This window comes from Malus domestica, chromosome 12 (genome assembly GCF_042453785.1).
Source record: "Malus domestica chromosome 12, GDT2T_hap1".
Taxonomy (NCBI): Eukaryota; Viridiplantae; Streptophyta; class Magnoliopsida; order Rosales; family Rosaceae; genus Malus; species Malus domestica.
In genome coordinates, this window is record NC_091672.1 from 9,008,840 (window position 1) to 9,031,028 (window position 22,189).

Here is a 22,189-nt window from a genome sequence, read left to right on the forward strand (position 1 = left end):
GTGAAAGCAATTTCATTGCTTTGCCCTTGCCTTCCCAAAACGGGTGGACTTGCTCTTAAAAGCTAGTTGGGCAAGTCTTAGACAAGGTTTTTCCAAATTTAGAAAAGTTAAATAAACCCAATACTACTAACCTATTGTAGGGAACCAAAACCCCGACCCCTATCGCCATTCTCACAAAGCCATACATAGACATTACCTCTCATACAACCCCCAGCTAGCAAGTAATTAGCCTTCCTATACAAATAATGGAAATGTGGATGAATCGACATCAACTAAAGGAATTTAGCTTTTCTTTTCAGTAAGAACATGATAAGAACATCCCTGAGACAAACATCGTTATAAGTAGCCCTCGTTCGAAGTCTTCATTCTCACGTTTTTTACTAGGTTAACACCTCTGCCTATAGTTCTTTGTGTTTAGTAAATACATTCCTTTCAAAGCGTGATAAAATCATTGATTTAAAAGTAGTTTACTTGCTTAGTGCTTGTGCTAAGGTCCTCTTTTCTGGAGCTTCTAAGGATCAACTTGATGTTATGAAGGATTGTCTTGATTCTTTTTGCCTGTCAGAAAGTTAACATAGCCCATATCCGCTTCATTACGATGATTCCAAATTTAAGATCAATGAATTGATGGAGCTCTTAGCATTGCTTTGTTTTTCTCTCATTTCATATCAACGAGTTCTAATCAAACCATGAAAGCCAGTTGCTAAGGAAAAGGCAGAACCATAAATACTGTCCGAAATAGTGAAAGGCGCTTGATAATATTCTCTCTATTGTATTGCCTATTATGCCTTTCAAATATCTGTATGGAAAGCTATTCTTGATTTTAGCATGTAATTCTTTGTGATTGTGCCAATTAGTTTTATATCTGCAATTCACATTTATACTATATTTTCTTCCTTTTTTAGTGGTTTTCTTCAATGCAGGCAGCAGAAGACCCTCTTCTTTCTCTTGCCTTCTATATATACTAAATGAATCATATGCATTCCTAACATCAAACAATGTTCATTAGCCCTCTGTATACACAAATTTCATGTGACAAATAACACAAGAACACATGTGCAAAATAATGTTTTGTATTAATGTAAATGTTGGGCTACAATCTATGTTTACAATTTTGAATCCTCTGATTCGATCTTCGGAATGCAAAGTGTGTGTGTAGGGTGGTTGTTGATCCAATGGTCATGATGACTTGATCTCAGATAAACGGATGTTGCAAGGATTTGGCTTGTGGCAATAAAAAATCGACACGTGTAGTATGCTTAATGATTCTTCACTGGTTTGATGATGAACGCAGAGAGTTTTCTAAGTCTCCTAAGTGTTTGAGAATTAGGGAGTTTGGGGGGCTTGAGAGCTTCAGCGTCTGGGTGTGATAATGATTTTCTGGACTATTTCTTTGCCTTAGAGCCTAGTATTTACAAACTCTCTAAGCCTTGACTATGGATGGATTTGGGCTTGATTGTGGGCTTGATTAATTGACAAAATAACCATGACTCGATTTGTGGCTTGTTCGTGATTTGACTCCACCAATTAATATTTAATTTAGTTAAAAATAATTCTTTCCGCCAAGTGTTGACACGTGTCCTTCTTGATAACTCATCTAATTTGATAAGTTACATCCATGTTTACGATTTGTGAGAAACATGGCGTATGCCACGTAAGTCCTGACATGTCGAAAGTTTAATGCGTTGGTGAACAAGTACTTCACCAAAATTTTGATGTTTACAAATGCTCCCATTTTAAGGTGTGACGTATACATGTGCTTGTCATGTTTAGAATGCGCATTTTGAAGTCCCTCCACATAATGGATGTACTTTGACCACTGTGCTTTGAAGTCCATCAACATAGATGTCGATTCAAGGGTCATTGAGGCTGAGTCTTAAACGAATTAGGACCACGAGGAGTTTCACGTGGTTGGTGATCTTCAGCTTTGGTGGTGGATGAATCGGCATGTGTTTATTGCACTTGTTGATCGTTCACGAGCTTGATGAAGAACATGAGTGTTTGCTTTAGCTAGAGAGTTTTCTGGTTTTCCTCCAAAGGTTTAGATTTACTTCATTTCTATGGAGTCGACTTTGATTCAAGGGTGGTGGACACTTGATCTTGAATCAGACTTGTCATTTCTTCGAGGGCCATCAAGGTTTTGATCTTGAATGAAATGGGACCACGAGTTTCACGTGGTGTGTGGTATTCGACTTTGTTAGGGATGATTCAACATTTGTTTCTTGTGCTTGTTGATCCTTAACTAGCTTGATGAAGAACACAAGTGTGAGTCTTGAAACATGGTTTATGGACTTGTGATTTGAAGTTACCCTTAAAGTGAGCGATTTCGTGCTTACTTAGGGTACACTGTTAACGTGACATGAATGTAAAGGCATGTGAGGACCCTCTGGAGACATACTTGTAATTTAATTTGAAGCCTTTCCTCTTTTTTCGAACTTGTGATTTGAAGCCTCATATTTTCCTTTGGCTGTTACTCATTTGGCACCACATGGCCTTACTTTAATACATTTAGCTTTTCCCTCGTGAATTTGGTGAATGACAAACTGTGTAATAACTCAAAACTACCCCGGGAACGTAGGGGAGCCTTAGGGAATGTAATGGGAGTGAATCAGACGAAAAACGAGAAGCCCAAAAAAATTTCAGAACTTTAAAACGCAATTTTAAGGGTCTAAAAGACTCGGACTTGAAATAGAAATATTCACTTCGGTTTGAAATTTTCATCCAACTTGTACTTCACTTGGGCAATAGGGGCTTTTCCTTTCAAGAATGAGTAGTTTCAATTATGTGTATTATCCATAGAATAATGCTAGAGTGACCAAATTTTGTAAACCAAATCATGTGCATATTGATAAGAACGAGACTTGGCTGCTGAAGATTCAGCAACACCTCCTGCTGCCAACCAATCACGGCTAGACACGTGTCCAAGTTGTGAATTTTTTAATACAACTTGGACATGTGTCCAGCCGTGATTGGTTGGCAGCAGGAGGTGTTGCTGAATCTTTCACCAGCCAAGTCTTTTCCTATTGATAATAGAATTATTAACCAAATTTAGTTTAAGAAATTGATCTCCCTAAAAAATATTTCAAAAATAGAATGAAGAAGAAACAAAACCTTTGGGTTTATAAACCTAGGCTTAAACCCCTCTCTGAAACTCCCACTAAACCCTCGGCAGAATCAGAGACCGTCAACATTTCAGCAAAAGGTTCCTCAATTCCGGGCTTTTAGAAACCACAAAGAGAGATTGAGAAATGGGGTCACAGTCAAAAGGGTTGGTGAAGAAGGGGATGATGGGGTTGGGAGACATGGGTTTCAACACCGGAGGCGAAGCCATCAATTGGTTCCCCGGCCACATAGCTGCCGCCACATGCGCCATCCGCGACCGCCTCAAGTTCTCCGACTTCGTCATCGAGGTCCGCGACGCTCGTATTCCACTATCCTCCGCCAACCAAGACCTCCAGCCCCAGCTCCGCGCCAAACGCTCCCTCATTGTCCTCAACAAGAAGGACCTCGCCAATCCTAACATCATGCAAGTAATGTTAATATAAAATTCTGGTTTTTGGGTTGTTATTGTTATAATTTGTTGATGAATTTTGTGTTTTTCTTGGTTTGATTGTTGTAGAAATGGACTTGATTTTTCGAATCCTCCAAGCAAGATTGCCTTCCCATCAATGCACATAGCAGGAGTTCGGTTACCAAGGTATATTCAATGTTAACATCACCAGCAAGTTTTGGCTTGCAATTTATTGATTTTTGGGTTCAAAATCCTGAAATAAGCACTGGGTTATTGAAGCTTCTTGAGCTGGTGGAGTATAAGCTGAAGGAAGCGATTTCTAGGGAACCTACTCTGCTTGTTATGGTTGTTGGTGTTCCTAATGTTGGGAAATCAGCTCTAATCAATAATATTCATCGGATTGCATCCTCTTGCCTTCCCGGTAAGAGGTAGTTGTTTTGAATACTATATTGGCGGTGGAACCTTGGAATGTCTTTAAGTTTTTAATAACCCTGGAGTTCAGGCAATCCACATTGAAGAATGACAGTGGTCGTGTTTCTTTCGTAGTTCAGGGGAAGATGAAGCACGCCACGGTGGGTCCATTGCCTGGTGTTGCTCAGGACATTGCTGGATTCAAGGTGAAGTCCTTTTTGCTCTTGATTTAGTTTTTCCTTTTCATTTTATGCCGAATTGAAAATGCAGCCTAGCCGATGGGTAAATTCTCTTTTTCAGTGTTTCAGAAACGCAAAACTCGTTTGACCAAGAACAAAACAGACTAACAATGAATAATACCCATTCCTTTCTTATACTAAGTCTCCTTGCTGATTATACACTTTTCGATCCATCTCATTTGTTAAGCAAAATAATAAACTATCTATCTTGTTCTAATTTTTTGTTTCTTTTGTCTACTAATGCTTTCCTTCTGATTCTTTCTTTCTATATTTCCTTTATCTTGTTGATTTGAAAATGGAAAATTCTCATCTGTTTCCCCTTTGTTTAATTGCTCCTATACAGATTGCTCATTAGCCTAGCATATATGTTCTCAATACTCCAGGTGTGTTGGTTCCAAGTATCCCAGACATAGAGACGGGGTTAGAGCTAGCTCTTGCAGGTTTGACCTTTCTCAACTTTGTTGGCAATCACCTTAACATTCTCTCTTTTGAAGTTTCATCTTGTATCTTCGGTTCAGAGTCCTTCATGTATAGCCTTAGGTGTACCCTGCTCATTGAAAATATAAAATGAACTTGTACTTCGATAACTTAGTTGGTTTTTTGATTGTTGGCAGATGGAGAGAGGATCAAATGTTTGAATATTCTATGCCTATTTATGTAGTTGAAGATCCATATTGAATGAAATTCTGATTAGGTAAATATAAGATTTTGATGGGGTTCCAACTTCCATGTGTTGAAAGAAGAATGATGATGTCATGTTAATCTTGAATTGGGTTGAATAAATTTGTTGATAATTTTTTTAGGAACCCAGGGCAGGGAGTAGTTTGCTACTTCTGTCCACCTCAGTGAACCTCATAATTCAAGTGTACATGCAGGATCTATTAAGGACTTAGTGGTAGGGGAGGATCGAATTGCTCAATATTTACTTGCAGTTCTAAATTCACGAGGGACACCTTTTTCACTGGAAGAACTCTAACAATAGGAGAATGGAAGGGATTCAATATGAAGCCAAAGACAAAATTGATTACAGTCTTAAGAACCTTCGACCTAATAGAAGGAAGGTGCCAAATAAGTCTGATGTGATGTACATTAAGGTAACGGAGATTACTGTAGTCTTGTCTATCCTTCCATAAAGCAAGTTTTAATGGGGATAATGTCAATCTTCCTATGCTTAGTCACTTTGTTTGAACACTAACAGAAGAACATACTTTCTGGAAACAAACAGAGATTTTTTTTATTATTTATATTTCATAAACCTGGTACTAGTTTTCTGACTTGGAGAAACCACATTGTAAATTAAGTACTAAAGCAAAGGCGTCTCACATCACATCATGAATGTCATTGCTGTAATTTGTTTAAAAGTAGGCATTATAGGAGCACGACAATACTCTATTTGGTAGTTTTACCTGGATTAAAGTGCTGAGGTAAAGGATTCTCACATCCATGTATGATACCATCTTACTTGTTGGAGTCGTCACCAATGCTAGCACAATAGAGATTTTTTTTTTCTTTTTGGTTTCTGGTTATGTCTTTTGTAAAGGTACGATCAATTTCGGATGCTGGTATTACAAGTCGAAGCTACATGGTGGTTGATGTCATGCCATTTGGGATTTGCAGCTTACGTTCAGATTGCTTAGTAGAAGGTAGACATTTATTAGAGAATCAAGGGCAAGTTTACTTCCAACATGCTTAACGCAATGGTGATATTTGGGTGGTGGATTTTTTGTTTGCCTTTTATCTGCATGGTATTTCTTATAATAGATTGGGTAATCATGAATGTGGAAAAGAGATGACTGACTTAATAAGGATAACATAGTACACGATATAACTATGGTTGATATGATGTCATGGTAAGTAAGGGGCAAGAAAGGTGTCCATTCAAGAAGCTTGGTGGTGAATCCACATTCTCCATAGGTTTGTCTGTACTGTGTTCCTTAACTTGTTACTTAGATGAGTAACTCATTCATGACCTTTCAAGCCGGAAGTGACAGACTAAATTTTTCGTATTAAAGACGTCTGACTGTCATTCGTTTTGTAAGTAATTAACAAGGTGCAGTATTTCTGTTTTTCTTTATTATAATTAGCATTCTTTTTTCCCGCTTAAAACTCAAATTTGTAATTTGTAGGTACTGTCAGGAGTGTATATGAGTGTTAAGCTATCTTTTAGTTTCTTTGGTCGCTAACCTGCTGATACTCTTACGGTAGCCATTTTATATTTCTTCGCGCTGTGTGACTCATCACTTTGCACTTTATTTTTGACACTTTTCAGTGTAGCTTAGATAAGAATCGTCGGTGTGATCGGCTAATATATTGTTATGTTTTTATGTCTTTTAAAATTCTAGTATTGTTCATGTTGATTTTTAGGATATGGTAACGGAAGTGCAAATTGCACTGTATTCGACACTGTCAGAATTCAATGGCAAACCAGAAGATGAGGGTGACTTGGAGATGCTTAGGCCATCTCCAACCGAAGGGTCAAGAGGGCCAAAGGGCCGAAAATAGCTCGAAAACCGTCCCTAACCGAGGGCTAGGCCATAGGGCTGTAGAATCTGATAGGGCACTACGGAATCGAAAAGGGTTGGAGGGCTGGAGGGCTGGCTACATCCTGCTAGCCAGCTGGGGGCTGGCTAGAAAAAATGGAGGAATGCATTGAATTTTTTTTTTTAACAGTTTTATTATTATTTTTTATTTACAAAATTTTTCCTATAACTTCTATTTTTCATTTTTTTTAAATTCTATTTTCTTCCTATAACTTTTATTTTACAAAATTTGTTTCATATTTTTTTTTAAAATTCCATTTTTTTCCTATAACTTCTATTTCACAAAATTTGTTTCATTTTATTTTAAATTCTATTTTTTCCTATAACTTCTATTTCACAAAATTTTTTTCATATATTTTTTTAATTCTATTTTTTTCCTATAACTTCCTAAGCCATTATACAACATCAAATTAAATTATGTAACATGAAACAACATTAAACAATATGAAACAACATTAAATAACATTAACCAACATAAAGATTATACAACATAAAAAAATATTTAACAACATGAAACTTAAACAACATTTAAGTTATAGTTTTTAAATAATAAATTATGTTTGGCCCTATAGCCCTTTGACCCTCAGTTAGAGACGGTTTTTTATGATAGGGTTAAAATGAACTCTCTGGCCCTTTGGCCCTCGGTTGGAGACGGAGGCAAATATGGTCATGTAATGTTCATTAAAATATTAATATCTTGGAGGACCAAAGGGCTAAAATGAGCCCTCTAACCTGTCCTTGGTTGGAGATGGTCTTATAGAGTAGCAGTTTGAAGCACTGCAGACGGCCTTAAAGATACCTAATAAGGGGTCTGAAGCTCGTTTGATGGTATCAAAGAAATTTCTTACCTTATTTAGGTTAGGTAAGTTGTGTACTTTTATCCTTGATGATGTCCCCGATGATAATCCGCCCTCATGAAACATTTTATTTTTAGGAAAACTAATGAAAAATATTTGAAAACTTTGAGTTTTAATGATAAAGACAAAATAAAGGGTAAAGTGAATAGTACCATGATTGATTTTTTAGTGTAAAAATATGGTTTTTCGTTAAAGTGAACAGTACCGGGAGCTTTTCGTTAAAATTCCCAATTATTCTCTTCTTTAACTTGACATAGATAGACTTGTACATGTGGTCCATTTTTGTCTTCTTAAACTTTAACATTTTATGTTTCTCTTCTTTCAATCGCAATCGCAATCGCAATCGACGTCCCTATGACAGCTGGTGAGACGTTGTCATAAATATCATCACCAGCACCGATGCTTGTATTTACACACCGATGCGTTGAAATAAAAATTGAGAAGTCAGCATACACATTTGAATTCATGAATGACACAGACAGTTTGCCAAACAAGAGTATTACTGGGACTTCAAATCTCATATTTCATATATCATCACCAGCACCGATATTTTAAATTACTAATTTGAAGTCCCAGTAAAACTTATATTTCATATTTCATATGAGTTTTACTGGAACTCTACTTCAAATTACATAATTATTTATCTTGTGTGCACTTGTTGAGAGTATGAATCTAATGTTGAGGAAGTAAATCATTGCATGAGAGAATGCTCGAATGATTTTACTTAGTAACTCCTCTCGATATTTTTTCAATTGGTTTTCTGTTGAATGTTGACGTTGTAAGTTGATTAGTATGGGACTTGAGAGCAGCTTGCAGTTGGATTTTATTTATGAGAGAGACTAATGAAATAGACATGGGCCCTCCATTTTGTATGAAAAGTACCCGCGACTACCCAACGTAAGCCCTATAACGCCATGAAGGGAACGTTTCATGATCATTTTATTTTTAGTTTTTTTTTCTTTTATTTTTATTTATAAATCTGTTTTGAAAACTGAATGATAAATTTTGAAAACACAAGAAAATAGTCTTTATTTTTTGGTTTTCAATTTAAATTGTTTCTGAAAACTAAAAGTAGTTACAAACAGGTGTTTTTTTTTTCAATTTTATAATAATAATAATAATAAAAAGTAAAAATGAAATGATTGTCAAACAACCGACATTTACTTGAAGAGAATAGAAAATTGAAATTAATTTGATTCCTAACTTTCATGTGTTTACTAAAATATGCAGTATTGAAATCATTCTATTTTATAACTTTCTCAGTGTTCCTTACCACATGGAAAAATCGAGAGTGGTGTGGGTCCCACCTTAAAATATGTAACCTAATATCCCATTTCCTTATTTCTCTTCCTCAATTCATGACTATTTTAGCAATTTTATTTAGTACAACGATATATGTTACATTAAGAGAATAGGGAGTTCGGCTAAGCCACACAATAGGCAACCTAATTTGGTATCGAATTCGCCATCTACGAAATTCGACCCAAATACCTCTCAAATACAAGTGAAGAGGAATACCACCGGACCGTAGTACTGAGTAGCCTAGTCATTTCATGTAAATGAAAGATGTATCATAAGTTTACCAAATTTTGTAAGGGCTACTACAAATTTTGTAAGGGCCACTACAAATTTCTAGACCAAAAATGCTACCATTACCACATATTTGCATCATCATTTGTACCACCCCTCTAATAGATATGAGACTCACGTATTTTGCTGGGCCCTAACTCTATTAGAGAAAAGATACAAATAATGGTACAAATATGTGATAAGTGTACCATTATTCTTTATGGACTGATCTCCATATATATTGCCTATTAATAAACTTATGATGAAACCTTAACTATTTGAGTAAATTAAAGATATGATCAAGATAAAAGAAAACATAAGCTAAACTACCGTATACCATCCATACCCATGTTCTGAAGCATCCTACTTTATGAGAGAACGTGTTTAGGTTGTTGCTAGGGCTAGGGTAGCGCTTATAAATGTGAGAAGAGTATTTCTAGAGTTTGCAGTGAGCATTGAGCACAACTGTGTAAAAATGGCAGAGAGGTCGACAGAGAATGATAATAATAGATCAGCTGGAGGTGCAGGTGCAGGGAAGTATTTGGTGTGGGAGGAAATAACGGTGGCGGTGGTGGCGAACTTGAAAAATGGTGCAACGTCGAGAAAGTTGCTAAATGGGATTAGTGGCTACGCTGAACCTGACCGGATGATGGCACTCATGGGTCCTTCTGGCTCTGGAAAATCAACCGTACTTGATGCCTTGGCTGGTATATATATTCATACGTCTCCTCTCTCTCTCTCTCTCTCGATGACAGAATCCGAAGATATTGTTTTTTTCGTAAAAAAAAAAAGAAATGTTATTATTTGGCTACACATGCACATACGTTATGGTGTTTCGCTTGTCTAGTCGTTCCCTTCAAAACACCCTCGTCTTATAGGTTAAAATGCTTGTTTGAGCTTCTTCTTCAGGGAAAAAAAAAGAAAAAAAAAAAGGGAACTAAGAAATTATTATTAATTCCACATCAATCAGTTGGGTTAAACAAAGATAATACTAAACCATGGTCATTTATGATCTTCATGAGTAATCTAAATATCGTGAGTAATCGATGTTTTTGCATGGAATCCAAACTAATGATGTTTATATTGATATGGTTTTCATTTATACATAGTGAAATATAACATAAACAAACCTTTGTATCAAAATCATTACTAGTTTTTTTAACATGTGCTACATTAGTTGACTAATGCAATGTGTCCGGCTATCTCTGCATCCAATTCTGAATTTTCTTCCTTGTATCATAAATTAAACTAAAAAATCACTTGAATAAAAAAAAAAATTATTACAAGTTTTCCTGACATGTGCTACACAAGTTAACTAAGGCAATGTGCCCCTCTTAGCAGTCAAGTTTGAATTTTCTTCTTTATAACTCAAATTAGATTAAAATCATGTAAATAAGATCATCATTGGAGAGACTTTTTCATATGATCGAAATATGAATCAATACACCATTTACATTATATCACATAGTGTACCACTTTGTGTTATGACGTACACATAAAAAATTTCACTTTGTGTTATGTGCGATATTTTGTGGATCCTCTTAAAGCATGCATCGACATGTGCAAACTGCGTGAACAAATATTAATTACAGTAATTGGACTGTAAATGTCTGCCGACATCAGAAATCATTAGAGGATGGTTTGGGATAGACAGTTGAGGAACCGGATAAATTTAATCTTAGACAAATATTCTGCCCTTTCTTAATATTGCTATATTAATGGTCCAATAGATCATCCCTCATTCCTACTATGATGCATCATCTTTTACGTTGAGACCAGATCATCTTCTTTTGTGCAATTCCCGAAGAATCATGGGAAATTATATTTTTACATTTTTCTCTTTTTTGTGCATCTTTATTTTTAATTTATTCTATTTCAAATTCTAAAAATCATTAATAGACAAAAAGTGTTAATGGAGGGGTGCGAAATCAATTTTGAACAATTTCCATTTGATATTTACTATAAGCACACAACTAAACCAAATAAACATTAACTAATTAATCAACTAGAAAATGTAATACATATAATATTTAAATTATGGGGATTTTAAAAAACATAATTTGAGACGTATTATATTTTATACTTCACTAATTTACTCTAAAATATATTCTGCTAAAATAATTGGTTTGTTCGTGTCATGTTAGCAATAATTAAAATTGAGCAACGTTAATTAAGAGACATTTTAATGAATAAGCTAAAACAAAACTTGGTGGATCATCATTGGTGACCCAGTCTAACCCAATTTGTTAGTTCACTAGGCTGACTCAACTCTATTAACTGGGCGTCAAGCACAATTTTTAAGCCCAATCATGTCTGCTCTTAATCCTTACAGATAATTAATTATGCCCAGAAGTTTGAATTGATTGTAATCTTCTGTATAAATTTCCTCATATGCCAAGTTTGAATTGATTGTAATATTCTGTATAAATTTCCTCATATGCCAGTAATGTTTTTCTTGGATATTATCAGGGAGGCTTCCTGCAAATGTCAAAATGTCTGGAGATGTTGTACTGAATGGGAACAAAAGAAGCAGAAACTGCACAGATATTGTAAGTGTAACTTAGGACATCCTTCAAATGAACATATGACCCGCAAGTTTTGTTCTCATAATTATATGAATTAAAGACCCAAATAATGTGTGTTAATTTTTGTATGCCTGCAATATTTCAGTCATATGTAACTCAAGAGGACTTTTTCTTGGGATCACTCACAGTCAGAGAAACTCTAACATATTCAGCTCATATAAGGCTCCCTTGTAAAATGACCAAAGAGGAGAAGAATGAGGTGGTAGAAAACACTATCACAAAAATGGGGCTTCAAGATATCGCTGGAAGTAACATCGGAAACTGGCACTTGAGAGGCATAAGTAAGGGAGAAAAGAGGAGACTCAGCATATGTATTGAAGTACTTACACAACCTCATGTGTTGCTGCTTGATGAACCCACCAGCGGCCTCGACAGTGCTTCCTCTTTCTTTGTGATATGGACACTTAGAAACATTGCTCGTGATGGAAGAATAGTCATTTGCTCCATTCACCAACCTAGTATCGATGTCTTCAATCTCTTCGACGACCTGCTCCTCTTAGCAGGAGGTGAAACTGTTTATTTTGGAGAAGCAAAGATTGCTGTAAAGGTAAATTTCATTGTTCTAAAAATTCCCGCCTAAGCGCAACGCAGATGATCACTGCCCCGATTAATGCTTAGACGTTTGAAAATTAAGAAAGAGCGCCTAAACCAACTGAGGCACCCACCTAGACCGCCTAGGCACCCGCCTAGCCTGCCCAGACCCGCCTAGCCACCCGCCTAGGTTGCGACTCACTTAGACAGAAAATAGATAACTTTTATTTTGCATTTTTTTTCTCAATAAATTGTAAGAGACTTGTTGAATACTTAAATGAATACATATTACATGCATGTTCTTCCAATATCTCATAATATATATGTCATTCTATTTTGTAGTTTATAATGAAATTATATATATTTTAAGTATAAAAAAATACTTGTTTACACGAAATATAATAGATCTACTTAAATCCGCCTAGTCTGCCTAGGCACCCCACTAGCGCCTAACATCTTTTAGAATCTTGGTAAATTTATTGATTACATTGGAGAAGCAAAATATATGGCCGTATTCTGAACCCTGTATTTCCTTTGTAAGATATTGATCGACATGTACACTAATACATTCCCGGCCTTAGAATGATTGCTAGCTAATGGTTTTACATTCTTATACTTCAGTTCTTCGCTGATGCCGGATTTCCTTGCCCAACACGAAAAAATCCTCCAGACCACTTCCTTCGATGCATTAGTTCAGACTTTGACAAAGTTCTAGCAGCTCTTTTGCTATCTCAAAGGATTAATTATGTATGTGCACCCTTTTCTTTCTTTTTCTATAAAAAGGTTTAATTTTTCGTAAGTTAAAATGCTTTTGTTATTTTCTTGGCAGGCATCTACAGATTCTTTCATTTCCCAAAACAACTTGACAACAGATGAGATCAAAGGAAAGCTAATCAATGCGTACCAGTCGTCCGCATTATCAACAGATGCAAGAAAAAAGATCCGAGAAATCTTGCTCACTGTATGCAGTACTTAATTGAAACTAAATAGAAGAACGGCATACCTGTTAAGCAGAATATGTGGAAGTTAATTACTGAAAGACTGTAGGAACGTGCATTTCGTCTTTTATATTACTACTCATATATACTAGTTCCTGACCATGTCTAACCACTCCTAACATCGCAGGAAAAACCGGCAGGAAAATCAAACAAGGGAAGTAGTGCCATCTGGGGGAAGCTGCTATGTACATTGATCAGTCGATCTTCAATAAACATGTCTAGAGATATTGGGTACTATTGGTTAAGAAGTGTGTTCTACATACTAATTGCAGTGAGTGCTGGCTCTTTCTTTTTCCACATTGGAACGAACAATCAAGCAATGATTGCAAGAGGAAAGTGTGATGGTTTCATTTATGGCTTAATGATCTGCTTGTCTATTGGAGGCATACCCTTCGTTATTGAAGAACTTAAGGTAGACTGATGAATTCTTATAGAAATAATGTTAATTATGCAATATTCTTTTACAGGACGAGATATATCTTATGTTGTTAAACTATGAATCTGGAACAGTAATAACGTGATCAATTCTACTCTGTGACAACATAAGTCTAATAGAGAACTTTAGCCAATAAAATTTAATCCCGTCTTTTTAAAATCCCATGCAGGTATTTAGGCGGGAAAGACTTGGCGGGCATTATGGGGAAGCTTTGTTTGTGCTCTCCAACTTCCTCTCCTCACTCCCTTTCGTGGTTGGCATGGCTTTCTCTTCTGGAACAATACTATACCACATGGTCAAATTTCACTCAGGATTCTCTCATTACTTGTATTTTTGCATCAATCTCTTCTGCTGCATTGCTGTCACAGAAGGAGCCGCTTTAATTGCGGCAGCACTGGTTCCCAACCTCTTGATGGCCGTAGGAGCTGCAGCCGGCATAACAGTAAGCCATACCTCGATTCATTTCTCCCAATCAAAATCATAACAATTTGGATAATGCTAGAGAAATTAATTTTTCCGTCAAGTAATGCTAGAGACATCAATTATTTTCTAATATTTTTTGTACACATAGGTATTCATGATGATGCCATCTCTTCTTTTCCGGAGGATGGTTGACCTACCAAAAATCTTTTGGCGATATCCCATGTCATACCTCAGCTATGCAGCATGGTCAATACAGGTACGAAGTAATAAATATTTCTGAGATGCTATGGTCAGTAGTGCACATGAATGATTCCTGATTGTTCATGCGTGTAATTAACAATCAGAAATTGCTCACGCATGCATAAGTGACTTACCTTAGTAAAATCTAAATCCTTTCCAAACGCATCTCAATTACAGGGTCAGTACAAGAATGACATGATTGGGCTGGAATTTGACCCTCTAGTGGTTGGAGATCCAAAGCTGAAGGGTGAGGATGTACTCCTTCACTTGTATGGGATAAACCCTGAGGTTTCCAAATGGTGGGATTTGGCTGCTTTGGCATGCTTGTTACTTTGTGTCAAAGTCATCTTTTACTTGTTGCTCAAGTACAAGGAGAGAGCCTCATTGTCTATACACAAACTCTTTGCAAAAGCAACCTTCCAACACCATCCCAAGAGAGGCTCATTGAAGAAGGAGCAATTTGTCTCCTATTCCAAGAGACACACAACTCTTCATCCATTATCTTCTCAAGAGGGTCTTGGATCACCACTTCCATAGTGTGATTGACATCTTTTTCTTTCGGCTAGTGGTTTTCACATTGCCGTTTTCTCATTCACTCATTCTCTTGTTCTAGTCTCTTGATTCTTAATCGATTTATCCAGCTTGAGGTTCCAAACAATAAAGAAAGGTGAGGTGAGTATGAGGAGACAACAGTGAGAATCACTTCACTTTTTTTTTGTTCGCTTTTTGTTAACTCTCTTTGTATAAGAATAAGGGTGAACAAATTAAATGAAGGTTTATTAATTTCTCCTTGTGAACTATAAGAAAAGAAATATTAGCCAAAAGAGCAATTTCGCATTGAAAAATTGAAAGATGGGACTTGTCAGTTCATACTTCGTAATGTAAAAGATGCTAAACCCCACTTAAGATTACAATGGATGGAAATACAAGATCGGAAAATAAAATTCCGTAACGATGCATTGACAACTCTGCATGTATGGTAATCTACAATATAGTTGATCAATACAAGCTACAATATTGTGTAAAATGAAGGCCTTACTCAACTAGCCTGTTTGGGAAGAACAAAATTGAACCACAAAATGAGGACATCAGGCAAACTAGAATCTTTAACCTTCTCATCTACAAACAAGCATCGAACAATTAGGGTCACGAACAACCAGAAACCATGTAGATGCAAGTTATATGTGGCAACATGAATATTGAGAAAGGACTGAACACAAGCTGTCACCTAGCACAGGTCACGGTCATGCCTTTCCTCTAAACAGAAATTCTCAATTTCAAATGTTCCAAATCTCGGGATTAAAGCGAAATCAAAGAAGATAGGCATATAAAACACTTCATACCTCAGACAACCGAAAAAGCACCAAAGGAAATAAGAAATCAGTTTATGCAAGCTATAAGAAAATTAAAGCAATGGTAGGTAGCAAGAACTCCATGGCCTAAACAAGAAGACCATACAACAATATGCATGCATGAACAAAATTTTTGACCAACCTGATCATTTTCTTATTTTTGAAGAACTGAACACATGGTGTACCCATAATTCCAGCTGCTTCTGCTACTTCCGGATCTTCCTCAATCTCAATTTCAACAAAATGTACATTATGGTCGAATTCATCTATCACCTGACATAAGACAAAGTAAAGCACATCCTCGATTAGTGAAATATTTGGTGAATCAATGATAGACATGCTGTCACTGAAAATGTTAAAAGGCAGACAAACTTCTCTTTCCCAAGTGAACGTGCACCACCAAGAACTGAACCACAGAACTTACCGTACCAAGAATTGGCTTCAAAGTCCTACATGGGCCACATGTTGGTGCTGTATATAATACACATATAAGCCTTGGACTTTCACAACAACAACAACAACAACAAAGCCTTTTCCCACTAAGTGGGGTCGGCTATATGAATCCTAGAACGCCATTGCGCTCGGTTTTGTGTCATGTCCTCCGTTAGATCCAAGTACTCTAAGTCTTTTCTTAGAGTCTCTTCCAAAGTTTTCCTAGGTCTTCCTCTACCCCTTTGGCCCTGAACCTCTGTCCCGTAGTCACATCTTCGAACCGGAGCGTCAGTCGGCCTTCTTTGCACATGTCCAAATCATCGGAGCCGATTTTCTCTCATATTTCCTACAATTTCGGCTACTCCTACTTTACCTCGGATATCCTCATTCCCAATCTTATCCATTCTCGTGTGCCCACACATCCCACGAAGCATCCTCATCTCCGCTACACCCATTTTGTGTACGTGTTGATGCTTCACCGCCCAACATTCTGTGCCATACAACATCGCTGGCCTTATTGCCGTCCTATAAAATTTTCCCTTGAGCTTCAGTGGCCTACGACGGTCACACAACACGCCGGATGCACTCTTACACTTCATCCATCCAGCTCGTATTCTATGGTTGAGATCTCCATCTAATTCTACGTTCTCTTGCAAGATAGATCCTAGGTAGCGAAAAACGGTCGCTTTTTGTGATCTTCGCTAGATTGCTCCGGTCATTAGTGTGGATAAGTATATAAATGGATAGAGATAGGAAAGCAAACACAAGATGAACGTGGTTCACCCAGATTGGCTACGTCCACGGAATAGAAGAGTTCTCATTAATTGTGAAGGGTTTACACAAGTACATAGGTTCAAGCTCTCCTTTAGTGAGTACAAGTGAATGATTTAGTACAAATGACATTAGGAAATATTGTGGGAGAATGATCTCGTAATCACGAAACTTCTAAGTATCGGAGTGTGGTGTCGTCTTGACTTGCCTTATCTGTCTCATAGGTAGATGTGGCATCTTCTCTGGAAGTACTCTTCCTCCATCCAGGGGTGGTATCTTTAACTGGTGGAGATGCACAAGGTAATGTATCAATTTCACTTGAAGCTTACTTGTAGTCTCAGGCTTGGTCAATCGCGATACAAACCATGTAGTAGGAGTCCCCCAAGTCGCCGAGCTAGGGGGTCTGCTGAAAGAGGTGACAGACAAGGTAAGCAATCAGAGCTCCGACTGATTGTTCACCTTCTCCCCATCTTGCAGCAGCATGAAGGATAAAGAGAAGAAAAATGAGAAGAGATGATATGAGATACTTTTGCTTTTGAAGAAGTAACTTTCCACAGGCTTATTCTTGAACTGAGCTGGATGGTTTTCTGGTTTCCTCCAGAGTATAAGGCCGACTGAAGAATTTGAGGGTCAAAACAAGTCCATCAAATCTAGAGTACGTTCCACCCTGCTGATATGGGATACTTTTGCTTTTGACAGAGTAATGGGTGTATCGGCACGTGTGCTGTTACGCTTGTCTCCACATGCTTCCTTGTATCCTTCGCACTTGCCCTATCTGTTCCTCAAGCAGATGCGGAATCTTCCCTGGAAACATAAGATGTTGAAGATGAGTACTCGAGAGCAATGCCAGGTAAGTAATCAGGTAAGGGGTTCCAGGCAGTCAGTTCCTGGCTGGAAGCTTGATCCAAGTGCTGACTGATTGCTCTCTTTCTCCTTGTCTTGCAGGTAAAAACAAGGCCAAAGGAAAAGACAGGGAAAAAGCATGATATGGGATACTCTTGCTTTTAACCCTGATGATATGAGATATTCTTGCTCTAGTATAGCTTGTTTGCAGAGGTATTATCGGGGGGAAAGAAAGCTGAATATTTCGAAAGGCTTCGTTGGGAGTGCCCTCTCAGATATGATGAAGGGTTGAGCATTTTTGCAGGTCTGCCTGTCCGTTGGGGATGGAGGTCGACATATATAGGAGTCTCCCTAACAACAGGTAGTAATGCTATTCATTTACCCTGCTTGGTCATAGCATGGTAGTGGGAGCTGCCAGTTTCACATGTTTTAACTCTGTCAGAGCACTTTGAAAAAGTGGTCTGTGGTATCTGGCTCTCGAGATTCGGAGAACGATGCCTCTTCGATTTTTGAGAAAGCAATCATGCTGGGGGTCTGGCTCTCGAGATTCGTAGAGCAGTGTCTCTTCGATTTTTGAGGAAGTAATCATGTTGGGAGTCTGGCTCTCGAGATTCGGAGGGCGGTGCCTCTTCGATTTTGGAGTAAGCAATCCTGTTGGGAGTGTTGTCTCGAATGTGAGTAAAGGTTGGGCATGTTTGCTAGTCTACCTTGCCACGAAGCACAAAGGTTGACACACAGAGACTTTCCAATTATCCAGCAATGGTACTGTTCCTTTACCCTCTCTTCGCTTTTGAGAAAGTAGTCATGTTGGGAGTCTGGCTCTCGAGATTCGGAGGACGGTGCCTCTTCGATTTTGGAGCAAGCAATCTTGTTGGGAGTGTTTTCTCGAAAGTGAGTAAAGGTTGGGCATGTTTGCTAGTCTACCTTGCCACGAAGCACAGAGGTTGACACACAGGGACTTTCCAATTATCCAGCAGTGGTACTGTTCCTTTACCCTTGTGGGTAATAATATGGTAGCTAGACCTTCAAAATTTATGTGTCTAAACTTTGTTAGTGATGTTTCTTTGCTATTCTTTTACCTTTCTTGGTCAGAGCGATGTAGTGGGAGCTGCAAGCTTCACGTGCTCAACTTTGGCAAAGTTATCTGTGGTACCCATGAGCTATTGTTGCGTGTGGGAAGTGGGTGATTGAACAGTAAGATTCATGTGCTTTCTACTTCACCAGAAGTCTTCGACAGAATGCCCATAATTTCTGCAAAGCTGAGTGTGCGTGTGACAGGTGCTGACAAGGCTAGAAAAGTAGGTGCCTCTTCGATTTCTGAGATCGGCCCTCGTGGTCTCTGAGCAGCCCAGCTTTTGAGAAAGCAAGCGCCTCTTCGATTGATTCGGATAACGATGCCTCATCGATTTTTGAGAAAGCAATCATGCTGGGGGTCTGGCTCTCGAAGATTCGGGGAGCAGTGTCTCTTCGATTTTTGAGAAAGTAATCACGTTGGGAGTCTGGCTCTCGAGATTCGGAAGGCGGTGCCTCTTCGATTTTGGAGCAAGCAATCTTGTTGGGAGTGTTTTCTCGAATGTGAGTAAAGGTTGGGCATGTTTGCTAGTCTACCTTGCCACGAAGCACAGAGGTTGACACACAGGGACTTTCCAATTATCCAGCAATGGTACTGTTCCTTTACCCTCTCTTCGATTTTTAAGAAAGTAGTCATGTTGGGAGTCTGGCTCTCGAGATTCGGAGGACGGTGCCTCTTCGATTTTGGAGCAAGCAATCTTATTGGGAGTGTTTTCTCGAATGTGAGTAAAGGTTGGGCATGTTTGCTAGTCTACCTTGCCACGAAGCACAGAGGTTGACACACAGGGACTTTCCAATTATCCAGCAGTGGTACTGTTCCTTTACCCTTGTGGGTAATAATATGGTAGCTAGACCTTCAAAATTTATGGGTCTAAACTTTGTTAGTGCTGTTTCTTTGCTATTCTTTTACCCTTCTTGGTCAGAGCGATGTAGTGGGAGCTGCAAGCTTCACGTGCTCAACTTTGGCAGAGAACTTTGGCAAAGTTATCTGTGGTACCCATGAGCTATTGTTGCGTGTGAGAAGTGGGTGATTGAACAGTAAGATTCATGTGTTTTCTACTTCCCCAGAAGTCTTCGACAGAATGCCCATAATTTCTGCAAAGCTGAGTGTGCGTGTGACGGGTGCTGACAAGGCTGGAAAAGTAGGTGCCTCTTCGATTTCTGAGATCGGCCCTCGTGGTCTCTGGGGAGCCCAGCTTTTGAGAAAACGAGCGCCTCTTCGATTTCTGAGATCGGCCTTCGTGGTCTTTGAGCAGCCCAACTTTTGAGAAAGCAATCGCCTCTTCGATTTTTGAGATCAACCCTCGTGATCTCTAAGCAGCCCAGCTTTTGAGAAAGCAAACGCCTCTTCGATTTCTGAGCAGGCGCCTCTTCGATTTCCGAAGCTCCGTCGAGTGCAGATTTTTATAGAGGCTGACATTAAGTTCCAAAGCACACTTGAATCTCCACCAGTAGAAGCTTAATTCTTGCACTTCTAAGATCTTGATTTGTCAAACCTCTTCTCTCTTCAACACCTTTGAAAATGTCTGGCCCCTCCGACCGTCGTTTTGACTTGAACCTTGTTGAAGAGGCAGCCCCGCCTTCTCCAGACAACATATGGCGCCCATCCTTCGTCTCCCCTACTGGTCCTCTTACCGTTGGGGATTCCGTGATGAAGAATGATATGACCGCTGCGGTGGTGGCCAGGAACCTTCTCACTCCCAAAGATAACAGACTACTTTCCAAACGGTCTGATGAGTTAGCTGTTAAGGATTCGCTGGCTCTCAGTGTTCAGTGTGCAGGTTCTGTGTCTAATATGGCCCAACGCCTATTTGCTCGAACCCGCCAAGTTGAATCCTTGGCGGCTGAAGTGATGAGTCTCAAACAGGAGATTAGAGGGCTCAAGCATGAGAATAAACAGTTGCACCGGCTCGCACATGACTATGCTACAAACATGAAGAGGAAGCTTGACCAGATGAAGGAAACTGATGGTCAGGTTTTACTTGATCATCAGAGATTTGTGGGTTTGTTCCAAAGGCATTTATTGCCTTCGTCTTCTGGGGCTGTACCGCGTAATGAAGCTCCGAATGATCAACCTTTGATGCCTCCTCCTTCTAGGGTTCTGTCCAGTACTGAGGCTCCAAATGATCCCCCTCCGGTGCCTTCTCTTTCTGGGGCTCTACCGACTGCTGAGACTTCTCCTAAGCAACCTTTGTGAAGGCTCCGTCTTGTGTGTTTATTTTGACTCATGTATATGTACATATTTGTAGCTGATCGGGGATATCAATAAATAAGCTTTCCTTCATTTCAACGTATTGTGTTAAATACACCAAAGCCTTCTTCGCTAAGTTCTTTGAATTTTCTTTTGTTGAAGCTTGTATGTTGAAGCTTTCTGAGTGGAGCATGTAGGTTGGGGTAGTGTTCCCTTAATTTCCCGAGTGAGGAAAACTTCTCGATTGAAGACTTGGAAAATCCAAGTCACTGAGTGGGATCGGCTGTATGAATCTTAGAACGCCATTGTGCTCGATCCTGTGTCATGTCCTCCGTTAGATCCAAGTACTCTAAGTCTTTTCTTAGAGTCTCTTCCAAAGTTTTCCTAGGTCTTCCTCTACCCCTTCGGCCCTGAACCTCTGTCCCATAGTCGCATCTTCTAATCGGAGCGTCAGTAGGCCTTCTTTGCACATGTCCAAACCACCGTAACCGATTTTCTCTCATCTTTCCTTCAATTTCGGCTACTCCTACTTTACCCCGGATATCCTCATTCCTAATCTTATCCTTTCTCGTGTGCCCACACATCCAACGAAGCATCCTCATCTCCGCTACACCCATTTTGTGTACGTGTTGATGTTTCACCGCCCAACATTCTGTACCATACAGCATCGCCGGCCTTATTGCCGTCCTATAAAATTTTCCCTTGAGCTTCAATGGCATTCGGCGGTCACACAACACCCCGGATGCACTCTTCCACTTCATCCATCCAGCTTGTATTCTATGGTTGAGATCTCCATCTAATTCTCCGTTCTTTTGCAAGATAGATCCTAGGTAACGAAAACGGTCGCTTTTTGGTATTTCTTGATCTCCGATCCTCACCCCTAACTCGTTTTGGCCTCCATTTGCACTGAACTTGCACTCCATATATTCTGTCTTTGATCGGCTTAGGCGAAGACCTTTAGATTCCAACACTTCTCTCCAAAGGTTAAGCTTTGCATTTACCCCTTCCTGAGTTTCATCTATCAACACTATATCGTCTGCGAAAAGCATACACCAAGGAATATCATCTTGAATATGTCCTGTTAACTCATCCATTACCAACGCAAAAAGGTAAGGACTTAAGGATGAGCCTTGATGTAATCCTACAGTTATGGGGAAGCTTTCGGTTTGTCCTTCATGAGTTCTTACGG

The 22,189-nt window shown here is 38.8% G+C and overlaps 1 protein-coding gene and 1 pseudogene across 1 annotated transcript; both read left to right on the forward strand.

The window, feature by feature from the left end:
* The first annotated feature begins 3,118 nt into the window (after positions 1–3,118).
* Positions 3,119–7,619, forward strand: LOC103423274 (short integuments 2, mitochondrial-like; annotated as a pseudogene).
* A 1,307-nt stretch (positions 7,620–8,926) lies between these two features.
* On the forward strand, positions 8,927–15,127 carry LOC103423282 (ABC transporter G family member 12-like). The gene is made up of 9 exons (XM_029090690.2): positions 8,927–9,834; positions 11,597–11,676; positions 11,798–12,259; positions 12,865–12,990; positions 13,073–13,204; positions 13,369–13,653; positions 13,847–14,119; positions 14,249–14,356; positions 14,518–15,127. The coding sequence occupies exons 1-9, from the start codon at positions 9,603–9,605 to the stop codon at positions 14,875–14,877; spliced, it is 2,058 nt and encodes a 685-aa protein (XP_028946523.1). The 5' UTR covers positions 8,927–9,602; the 3' UTR covers positions 14,878–15,127.
* Positions 15,128–22,189: the final 7,062 nt, after the last annotated feature.

Bases quoted from the DNA above. Each gene is read 5' to 3' on its own strand.
- LOC103423282 (XM_029090690.2), top strand. From the start codon at position 9,603: ATGGCAGAGAGGTCGACAGAGAATGATAATAATAGATCAGCTGGAGGT. The intron at 13,654-13,846 runs GTAGACTGATGA...AATCCCATGCAG, and splicing joins TCGTTATTGAAGAACTTAAG to GTATTTAGGCGGGAAAGACT. The intron at 14,357-14,517 runs GTACGAAGTAAT...TCTCAATTACAG, and splicing joins ATGCAGCATGGTCAATACAG to GGTCAGTACAAGAATGACAT.